Source organism: Cryptomeria japonica, chromosome 6 (assembly GCF_030272615.1).
Source record: "Cryptomeria japonica chromosome 6, Sugi_1.0, whole genome shotgun sequence".
In the NCBI taxonomy this organism is placed as follows: Eukaryota; Viridiplantae; Streptophyta; class Pinopsida; order Cupressales; family Cupressaceae; genus Cryptomeria; species Cryptomeria japonica.
This window is the reverse complement of record NC_081410.1, coordinates 100,737,230-100,748,635: the sequence shown is the minus strand read 5'-3', so window position 1 is coordinate 100,748,635 and position 11,406 is coordinate 100,737,230. Positions and strand designations below refer to the sequence as shown.

General features: G+C 30.2%; 1 protein-coding gene across 1 annotated transcript; it reads right to left on the bottom strand.

The window, feature by feature from the left end:
- Positions 1–4,745: 4,745 nt before the first annotated feature.
- Positions 4,746–6,575, bottom strand: LOC131039685 (12-oxophytodienoate reductase 7). The gene is made up of 4 exons (XM_057972479.1): positions 6,354–6,575; positions 6,113–6,253; positions 5,904–6,034; positions 4,746–5,801 (listed from the first exon to the last, which is right to left on the bottom strand). The coding sequence occupies exons 1-4, from the start codon at positions 6,470–6,472 to the stop codon at positions 4,945–4,947; spliced, it is 1,248 nt and encodes a 415-aa protein (XP_057828462.1). The 5' UTR covers positions 6,473–6,575; the 3' UTR covers positions 4,746–4,944.
- Positions 6,576–11,406: the final 4,831 nt, after the last annotated feature.

Sequence of the window (11,406 nt, the reverse complement as noted above, 5' to 3'; positions counted from 1 at the left end):
TAGCATACTAAAACAAGAAGGAATTCGTTACAATATATGAAACGATTATCTTAGAAATTGATTACATAGAATACATTCATTGTTGACTCTAAGATGTCTTCTTTGTTTTCGATGTCAATCTTTAAAGGATGACCTTGCCTTTCATTGGAGCTGACACCACTAGCAGTTCCATTGTACTCAGAGTACAACATTCTTAGGGACACTGATCATTACCATTGTTGACGATAATATTTTTGAATATAGCACGAAACAAATCTACTTAATGTAATCAATATCCTAAGTTAATCATCTTCATATATCGTAAATAGAATTTGTATTACAAAAACATCTTGCATAGCTTTCATTATGTGTTGCATTCATTCATATTCATTTTTTTTCCACATTTCAAGATCAACTCAATTTTGTTTTAAATAATTACTCCTAACAAAGGCAATGTTCATTTCTTCCAACTTTTGCTTGTCTTCCAATATATTATCTAGAGTATATCTTACTATTGACGTAACCATTGCACCTTATTGAGGTGCAACTGCTAGTTGTATTATCTTTTAATTATTATTTGCAACTCCATAAAAAGACAAAAATAATTGAAATAATTTATTTTACCTTAGTAAAAATTAAACCTTTAACGAAGAAGAAAATGATGAAAAATAAATTAATAAAAAACTAGATAGGTCTTAATAAATTATCTTTGCGTAGCTTCTCATCTTCCTAAGTCATAGGATCAATTATTACCTCAGTTTGTGTTATCCCCAAATTTAACACATATCCCCATGCCATTTTCCTTAGTGTGAATCCTCATATTGCATTTAGATCCTAAATCAGATTTTGAAAATCCCAAAACATCAAGTCTAAATGGTGTTGTCAAATGTTACGATTATACATGTTACTAGTATATCTATTTTTATAAAATTCTATTTAAAAAATATTAAGATATATCTTCTTGAAATACTTATTCTCAAAAAATATTATGAAAAATAAGTCAAGTTAAATACTTGGAAAAATATCTTGACATCTTTTACATAGATTATTTTTATTTTATATTCAAACAGTTGTAATTCTTCGTCACCTATAAATAAACTTGTAAAATTATGCCTCATTTTTCCTAAGTGGACACACAAATAAACAAGTAAAAAATTTGAAGATAATTTAAAGTAAAATTTTGTAATATTTCCTATGTAGATGGGAAGTAACTCAAATAGCAATATAGGTTAAAGCCTATATTTGACACAAGGGCTAGTAAGATGGAAATGTCTACATATATAATTTCATGGGCTTGAATTATGTTATTAATATTAAAGGGAGTGAGTTCCCAATCATCTCTTGATGAGTTGCCTAACAATAATTATCAAAGAACATTTGTGGGGCACATTTATAGTTACTCGAATACGGATGATTACATCACTAAATAGTATTGTCAAATGTTACAATTATAAATATTATTAGTATATCCATTTAAAAAAAAATCTATTTAGAAAATATTGAGATATACCTTCTTGAAATGCTTATTCTAAAAAAAGAATAAGTCAAATTAAATACTTGAAAAAATATTTTGACATCTTTTACATAAATCATTTTTATTTTATTTCATTTTTAAACAGTTGTAATTCTTCGTCACCTATAAATAAATTAAATTTGTAAATTTTCTTATTAAGAATAATGAATGCTACTTTTCGGCTCTGTGAAAAGAAGTCAACCAAAGAAATTCACCGCAAACTAAACAATTGCGCATTCCTGCTAACAAAAATTTGTTCAGCCTTTTTTCATAATCATTGACAAAATTAATTCATACGTATTTCTATTGAATTGAATCTGACCCATTGCGGCTTCGAGCACTATGATGGCATATAAATGGAACATGAAAATTAGGCATAAAAGTTCAAAATGGTTGCAAAAATTGATGAACGTGAAAAATATGTTTTACCATGGTGGTTCAGCTAAGGTAGTATTAAATTTTATTCATTAGATATTGAATTTATTATGTTTAAATACATTTGTATGGGTTTTTTTCATTTATACATTTTGGTGAACCTCTATCATCTTCAATTCAAATATAATATTTTATAGATCATTCATTCCCCTTGTACATTTCCTTTGCATACTCCTAATGATGACATCCCTCATATTTTGGATGTTAATGATTGTGTTTCTCTGATGTGATGCTTCTTAATTGCTCTATTTCCTTCCCTTATTTTAGCGCATACTTTTAATGAGGCATGTATGCCACAAAAACCCAATAACGATTGAATTAACAATGTTAACACATGAATGTGATTTGATAGATTCATATTATTTGCAGGTATATGATGCTATCGCAATGTTCAATTCATCTAATATACTTTGATTGTACAATAATGTGATATGTTTGTATGGGTTGGTTTGGGGGCCTCACATATGACTTTATGATGTTCTATAGCTTTCATACTTTGATCATCTACTCCAAAAGATGTTATAAATAATAGTGATTTTAAAATTGATGAATGCAATTGAACATGGGTTGGAAATCATATTTAGCCTACAACATGGTCAAATTATAAAATTAATGTATGTATGTGTGCACGTACGTACGTATGTGTGTATGTATGTATGTATGTATGTATGTATGTATGTGAAGAGATATTGATGGAAAAACACACTATGGTCTAAAGAATATCAAGGTAATATTATACAAATAAAACAATACAACTCACAAATATCCATGAAGGTAATGTGATTCTCGTAGATGATGTTATACCACAAAATATGAACTATAAAAAAATAATCTATTAAAAATATGTTTATTTTATGTAAAATAGATAATACTTGGTATAGTTATGACACATTATAGTCAAGATAGAAATACATTGCATTTACGCATGATCATTCAAAAAAAAGTAAGAACAAGAAAATCATATCTAATTGGTGTCATTTGTCAAGATTTTAAACATGTAGCATTTTTAGATATTTAGTACTTCTATTACTTTCACCAATTAGAGTTTAGTATTCACTATTGGAACCTCAACAATCTATTCACAACTCTAAATTTCAACATTTGATTTTTCTCCATTAGAAAGAACAAGACTTGAGAAAAAAATTCTATAGAACATAGACTCTTGAATTTGTCAAACGCTACTAGAAAATATAAACATGAATTTTGGAGGTATATATATGATCTTGGCTTTAAGGATAATATTTTTTATTTTAATACATATAGCACATTACTATAATTTTTTTTTTACAAAAATAGTACTTGTCAAAATCATTATTTTTAGATATTTTGTGAGTATGTACGATTCTAGTTAGAGGTTTCGAATAGTTGCTTCTTGTAAATGATATACCATCTTATGGTTGTAATAAAATATTAAATAAATAATTCAATGTAGTTATTGGTTTAGATAATATATTTAGATAAGAAGGATAGAGAAATAACTAGCAAAATTTTCATCAGCATTTTTCAAATCTTAGAGATGTAAATCAAACTAGTAATTACTAGAAATTACTAATTATAAGAACCAATATTAAATAGACTCAACAACTAATGAATAAATTGACAATAGTATCCATTTTTTAGCACAAATAATAGTATGTATAGTTATAATAGGAAAATATTACATTAATTGAAAGGAATTGTTACACATACCATTGCAATAAAAGTAGGTAGTCCCAATGCACTAGAAGGAAGTCAAAATGATGAATTTGACGTGGAGTTATTAATTAATAAGGTTGCAAGGGTCATGTTAACTTTCAATATTTGGATAGAAATAAATATTGTAAATAGAGCTCATGGATGTTCAATTGTGATTGTTTATTCTTTTGTAATTGCTTGGTAGAGTCATTTGGAGGTAATATTAATGATGATTTAAATTGATTCATTGACCCACAAAATGATCCACTCAATAAAGGATTGTGTACTTCTGATTTAGATGCTTCCCACTTTTGGTTCTCAAAAATCTAACTCATTTTTCTATAACATGTACAAGCTATAGGGTATATTTGAAGATCAAAGTATATGCATGATTATGTTATTATTCATTATTACTCAAACACAATTGATCAAATCACTAAAAAAGTGTTGTTAAATGTTATTATTTTAGATGCTAATAGTAGTGTATCTTTGGAAAATCCTATATAATAGACATTGAGATATATCCTTCTTGAAATAACTATATTTCAAAAAAAAATGTGATAAATAATTCAAATAGTCACTTCAAAATAATATTTACATAAATTATATTTGTCTTATATTCAAGAATTTAATTTCTTCATAACTTATAAATAGACTTGTAAATCTTCATTTTAAATAATAATAAATGTTACTTTTACGTTCTATGACAGAAAGTCAACTAAAGAAATTGAAGATCAAGCTAGTTGCACAATTCTATATTTAATTCTAATATTATTCAAACACAAATGATTAAATCACTAAAATAGTATTGTTAAAATGATACAATTATAAGTGTTACTAGTATACCAATCTTTAAGAAAATCTATATAAAAGATATTGAAATATATCTCTCTTTAAATACCCATTTTCCAAAAAATATAATAAATAAATCAAATAATCAATTAAAATGAATATCTCTATATTTTTAAAATAAATTATATATTTATCTTTTTTTTTAAGAGTTTTAACTTCTTAACTACATATAAATAAACATGTCAATCTTTATTTTAAATAATAATAAATGTCAATTTTCTGTTCTATGAAAACAAAGTCAACCATAGAAATTTATCCAAAACAAATTTGTTGCGCGTTCCTGCTACCCAAATTTGTTCAAACCCTTTTCATAATCATTTATAGAATTAATTTATACAATTTCTGTTGAATTGAGTCTGCGCTGTCGTAGCTTCGAACAATATGACGGCATACAAATGGAACACGGAAATAAAGCTAGTTGTCTTAACTTCGGTCAAGTATTTAGTGGGGAACTGTTCATCTGCTTTGCCGGTTTGCAGCATTGTCACGGCTCATGATGATTCAACCTCTGCTCTAAAGTCAACATGCTCATCAAACTTTGAATTTGATGCAGGGGAAGTATGGATGTAAAACGGGTAATCACTGTAACCAACCACCTGGTCGTGAGTGTAGAAAGTAGAGCGGTCATACTTGCTGAGCTTCGCTTCAATAGCGAATCTCAGGGGCAGATCCGGATTCGAAATAAACAGCCTACCAAAGGATATCATATCTGCACTACCATTGGACACGGCTTCCATGGCAGTCTCTCTGCTGTATCCGCCACTCCTCATAAGCCTTCCTTTGTATTCCTCCTTCACCATCTTCCACATTGCGGCAGTCATCATTTCGCCCTCTGCCCCATCGTCTTTGAGGCCCTCTCTTGTGAATCGGGGCTCTGTCATGTGCAGGTAAGCCAGAGGATGCGAATTGAGCAGGCCGATTAAGTGAGAGGTGAGAGAAAGGGGGTCGGAATCGGTAGCGCCCATGTGGTGTATAACGGGCGACACTCTTATGGCGGTGCGTTCAGCGCCAATCTCCCCCACCACTGCGTCCAAGACCTCCATGGCAAAGCGGCATCTATTCTGCAGGGACCCACCGTAGTCGTCCACTCTGTCGTTTACTCCGTCCTTAAGGAACTGGTCGATCAGGTACCCGTGTGCGGCGTGTATTTCCACGCCATCAAATCCCGCGCACATGGCGTTCCTCGCAGCCTTACGAAACTCTTCAACCACAGCCACTATTTCAGACACAGAAAGCGCACGTGGGGGGGAGTAAGTGGACTTAGATCCGCCGGGCATCAAGATGCTCCATTCGTCTGATATTGCCTTGGCTGTGGACGATATTGGTGCTTCTCCGTTGGGCTGATAAACTGCAACACATATCCAGACACAAGCCAAATCTAAACCAAATCCATATTGAAAATGAAAAAGAAAATGCCAAACAAGAACGGATAATTGATTTGATTTCTTACCTGTGTGCGAAGCCCTGCCGACATGCCAGAGCTGGCAAAAAATTACGCCGCCCTTAGCGTGAACGGCGTCCACAACCTTTTTCCACGCCATTACTTGTTCTTCAATGAAAATACCAGGAGAATGTGGAAACCTGTAAAATAAGATCTCATCAGTAGCCCCACTTCAATGAAAACACATTCATTAAACTTTTGATTTTAGTTTTACATACCCAATAGCTTGAGGTGAGACGGCGTTAGCCTCTGAGATGAGAAGACCTCCTTTGGTGGTCCTCTGAGAATAAAACTTCACGTGACAAGCTTGAGGAATGTTGTCTATTGCGCGGCACCGAGTTACAGGAGCCAACACAACTCTATACACGTTAAAAATAGTAATCAAACTAGAGAAAGCAATAGTCTTCAAGAAATTGAAAATGGTTGCAGAAATTGATGAACATGAAATATATGTTTTACCTGTGGGAAAGGCTGAACATCGGGCCCATCTGCAAGGGTGACAGAAGTTGAGGAGTGTTATCCGCTGGATCTTGAGGACAACCAGGTTGGACTTCGTGAGAAATTCCTCCTTTTCCCATAATGGAGAAGTAACTGTATTAAAATGGCGCCGCTTCTTTCTTCACCACAGAATGTGGATTTGAACTGGGCTTGTATTGCTCGACAAACAGCTGAGGTTGGCTTGTTGGGCATTTGGAGCCTCTCATTTGATGGTATTTATAGGCTTTTTCTCTCCATGCAAAGACATTTACAATTGTTTTCACGTGGATGTAAGATTTCCACGGGGAATAGTTGTAAAATGTCTTTTCTTCGTACTCTCCTTTGGAACCGTTTTCCACTATCTCAGTTGAACATGTGTTGCACGTTACGCGAAATAAAAGCCTCAAATATATTGGCCTTTGGCCTTTCGAATGTATTGGGTGCGGGCCTGGAAGTTGACAGCCACCCCTATCTGTCATATGCATTTTTTATGACAGTTTAGTCATTTCAATGTCTTTCATTTGACGTTTTAAGAAAAATATTAACTGTCAAAAAATATAAATGTAGAAGATTGAAGCCACACCAAAATGCAATGCACATCTTTCTTGGGAAGAAATGAAAATCATTGTCTTAATGAAAAAATAATGATAAATTACTAATATATGCAAAAATCTTAAATTTACTAAATAAGTTTCTAAATTAATATACTAATATATATTATATATTAACATTAAATGATAATCAATTAATAATTACTAATTTAGTAATAATAAATATTAAAATTTAAAAATTTAAAAATTATATATATATATATATATATATATATATATATATATATATATATATATATATATATATATATATATATATATATATATATATATATATATATATTATGACAAGTTTCTATAACAATCTTATTAAATATATTTAGAAAATTAAATTGACTAACCCCATGTCCCCATGTAGCTGCTTATGAGCATTTTATGCTTAAATTTAAGCAGCAAGAGTGTTCCCATGTAAAATTCTAATTAAGGGAAAAGGATAAATTGGAATCTTTCACTATAGCGCTTTAAAAAATAAAAATAAGCTTTGAAAAAAAGGGTTATTGAAAAAAAAGGACACATAGCTTCACCATATTTTTTTGCTCTCCTATTTAATTGCCTAAAATTTTGCTTATGAATTTTATTTGTAAAAAAATTATCAATAATTTCATTTACAAAATAATTTAAGAAGATTGCATAAAAATAAGCTTTTTTGCTCTCCTATTTACTTGCCTAAAATTTTGCTTATGAATTTTATTTGTTAAAACATTATCAATAATTTCATTTACAAAATAATTTAAGAAGATTGCATAAAAATAAGCAGCCATTTGACTATCCATGGGGCCATCTGCTCCATAAATTGCTCCTAAAAAAGTTGAGTAGTAGCTGCTAGCCAAAATAAGCTAAGTAGCAGCATGGGGACATGCCCTAAGTTTCTAAATTCATATATAAAAAAATACAATATATTGTAAAAATTCATATTAAAATATTTGCATGGGGACATGCCCTAAGTTTCTAAATTCATATATAAAAAAATACAATGTATTGTAAAAATTCATATTAAAATATTTTATCATCTATCATTTCAATTATGACAAGTTTCTAAATTCATATGAAAAAAAAGAACTATTCTAAAAAATCATATTAAAATATTATAAAATTAGAAACAACTACATCCTTCCATTTCAAAATATTCTAAATAAATTTGTATTTTTATAATAAACATTCTAAACTAATATATATCAATATAATAAATTATAATATTCTATGATATATATTACCTACTATATTTTTTTACGGTTTATTTATAATTTGAAGTGTCATCTATACGGTTTTAGAAAAAAATAGCATGTCAATGCATACGTTCAACTAATTTTTTAAGCTGTCAAATACGGTTCAAAAGTGAAAAAACGGCCATTTAGCCTGTCAAATTCCAGGCCTGATTGGGTGTTCGGTTGGCAACATATTTTCCTCTTAAATAACAATAGTTAAGTTGCCTTTCAAATTTGCGTTTTCATTTATCTAATGAGAGAATCCATGAAAGTTTAGTAAATACTATTTCTAATTAAGAAGATTCAGCTTTTTACAGACGCGTGCGGGTCCGTGTAAATTGTCACTATATTCATTGGTCAACCTTTTTTCAATATTATATTGCCTATTGGGCTGGGCTTAACCAACACATTCGAAGGTACAACTTTCTAGATTAGTCAAAGTCTTCTTTCCGTTTCAGTTATCCTGTTTCGTCCATTCGGTCGTTAATATCATGTCGTGGTGAAGTTGTAATTATTTCTCCCGTTCAACTGATAGGGGAAGAGCATCAATAGGTAACATAGTTCCAATAACTGTCATTTTATTGTCACGTTGACCCCCCAATAGCCATCATAGCGAAAACACCATTAATAAATTTGTTTTGTACCAATAGCCGATCATTTTTTGTTCATAATTGGCCCATTTGTGCACCACTATTGGAACGTTTGTGCACCACTATTGGGACATTTGTCAACAAGTACTAGCAATTTTGAGTTGACGGTTATTGAACATCTTTAGTTAGGTATCAGGCGACACTTTGAAATGTGTTCTTTTTGACTTTTGTGCGCATAACTGATTCCACAACATGCATCGTTACTACCCAGAAGCCAGATCAATAGCTATAAGCAATTAAGTCGCATACGAAGACAACTAAAAACAAATAATCAAAATCCGATGTATCATTTAAGATCTGTGGGTATGCGAAATTAGCTATGACGACTACCAGTGCTCTTCCCCTAATCACAATCCTTTTCTCTGACCTACCATCAGTTGTCCAATGCGGCATTCTGTTGGTGAGGGTAGAGAGCAAAGACTAGTTACCTACGCACTTGATCACAGGAAATGAAGTGCAAAACAAGTCTCAAGGGTAGCCCAGCTTACAGTGTGCAGGTCGTTTCGTCTGATACTCACCCGTCCCCCGCCCCTTATTAAACTGCAGCTGACACATTCATCACCATATGAGAGGCGGCGGTGTTGAGGACGTGAGAAATTTAATCCACTAGTCATGGATACCCGATGACGTTGCCTCCTGGTCGATGTTCTCTTTATGATTGCCTCAACTCCACCTTATTTTTTTGTATATTAACCCAGTTGATTGAAGCTCGCATAAAATTATGTTTTGAATGCATATTGCAACGGAGGAATCTGGCGATCAGTAAAGTTTCTCAAATTTCCAAACATGTTAAGGTGCAGAGATAATCCAAAGAGCTCAGGATATAGTCCGTCAAGCACAAATTCCATGTTGAACATTTTCGACAGGAAATTTGGGCAACTTTTGTTTGTTTTAACAGCAACGTGTTAAAATACTATAATTAATTAATAATAAAAGTTTTTAGAATAATATTTTTAAATATTTAATTTTAAAGCTACTTACTAAATTAAATTAGCAATTCTTTAACTTTGGTGTGCATTTAAACATTCTAAAAAAATTTAGGTGCTTTTTTGTATTATCTTTATGAGAAAATAATTTTAATAGAGGAAAAAAATATTAATTGCGAATGAAAATTGTTTAAAATTGAACGTTAAAAGGAAGCATATGTATAAATAATATAATCTTTACAATTACAAAAAGAAATATACATGAAAAATTATCACAAAATTTTTTATTTCAAAATAAAGACCATTGTATTATTCAAAAATAACAAATTAATACATTATTAAAGCTATATCTCTACAAGAATATTATCAATTGAAACAAGTGCTAATACTTTCTACTTTTAATATGTAGTAGGCACCCATGAGTTTGTTATTACAATACAAAAAAAAAAACTCCTATGCATCCATATCTAATGTCCACTCCCAATATGAGCATCCATTGAATGTGTTATTAATAAATAATATGATTCTCTTGAATATTATATATTACAAAGTAATTCTTTCGAACAAAAGAATATTAAAAATTGTGTGAAAATAAAAAATTTAAGTGTAAAATATATTTCCTATTCTATTTTATAATGAGAGCTATGTACAAATAAATTTAATATTTGTAGTTAGAAAAAAATAATATACAACAAAATATACCATAACACATTTTATATGGAAAAATCTTTTCAAAAGAAATATTAAGCATTAAAAGTAAGATCAATTTTATAATTTATAATAATGGTTGCAATATCTATGTCAAAATTTTATAGGTATCACCAATATGTCAATGTTGTATCTCATTAATATGTCAATGTGGTATAACCAATATATAAATGCGGAATAATTTTGATACTATAATGCTACTTACAAAAATACTACATTACAATATTGAAGTTATACATTTGCAAGAGTATCATCAATTAAAAGAAGTGTGTTTCTTTTATTCTTAATATGTACTGGACATCCATCAGATTTATTATACCATCAAAAGAAAACACCACATATGAAACTATTCATAAATTGGAATACAATTAATAACATTTGATATGTTTTCTAAATACAAAGCAATTCTTTCAAATTAAAGAATAGAAGAAAAAGAAGTTAATTTGGAATGAAAATTGTGTATGACAATCAAACATTGAAAGGAAATACAAATGCAAATTATGCTTGTGATGAAGAGGTATGTTCAAATAAATTTAATCTTTGTAGTTACAAAAAATAATACACAAGAAAATACACTAAGACACAAATTTTATATGAAAGACCTTTCAAGAAAAAAATTGTATCTAAAAAGAAAAACTAATTGTTTATTTAGCAATAATATGTAGACATGGCATAACTTTGGAAGCATAATGCTACCTACAAAAATAATCATACTAACTCCATCTCCAAACAACAAGAAAATATGCTTCAAACTAAAAATTATTAAATAGTTTTACAAATTTATGTACCAAATCTATGAGCCCAAAATTGACACTCAAATGGAAAAATTCCAATGTCCTATTGTTGGTTTTGATGTTTGAGTAATATTTAGCATATCCCTTAAACATTATCATACTATCATAGCTTATCATAGTTTGCCACCAAACTTGCTCACT

Coding starts and splice junctions, on each gene's coding strand:
- LOC131039685 (XM_057972479.1), bottom strand. CDS start 6,472: ATGGGAAAAGGAGGAATTTCTCACGAAGTCCAACCTGGTTGTCCTCAA. Junction 6,254..6,353: donor ATGTTCAGCCTTTCCCACAG/GTAAAACATATA, acceptor TAACGTGTATAG/AGTTGTGTTGGCTCCTGTAA. Junction 6,035..6,112: donor GTCTCACCTCAAGCTATTGG/GTATGTAAAACT, acceptor CTTATTTTACAG/GTTTCCACATTCTCCTGGTA.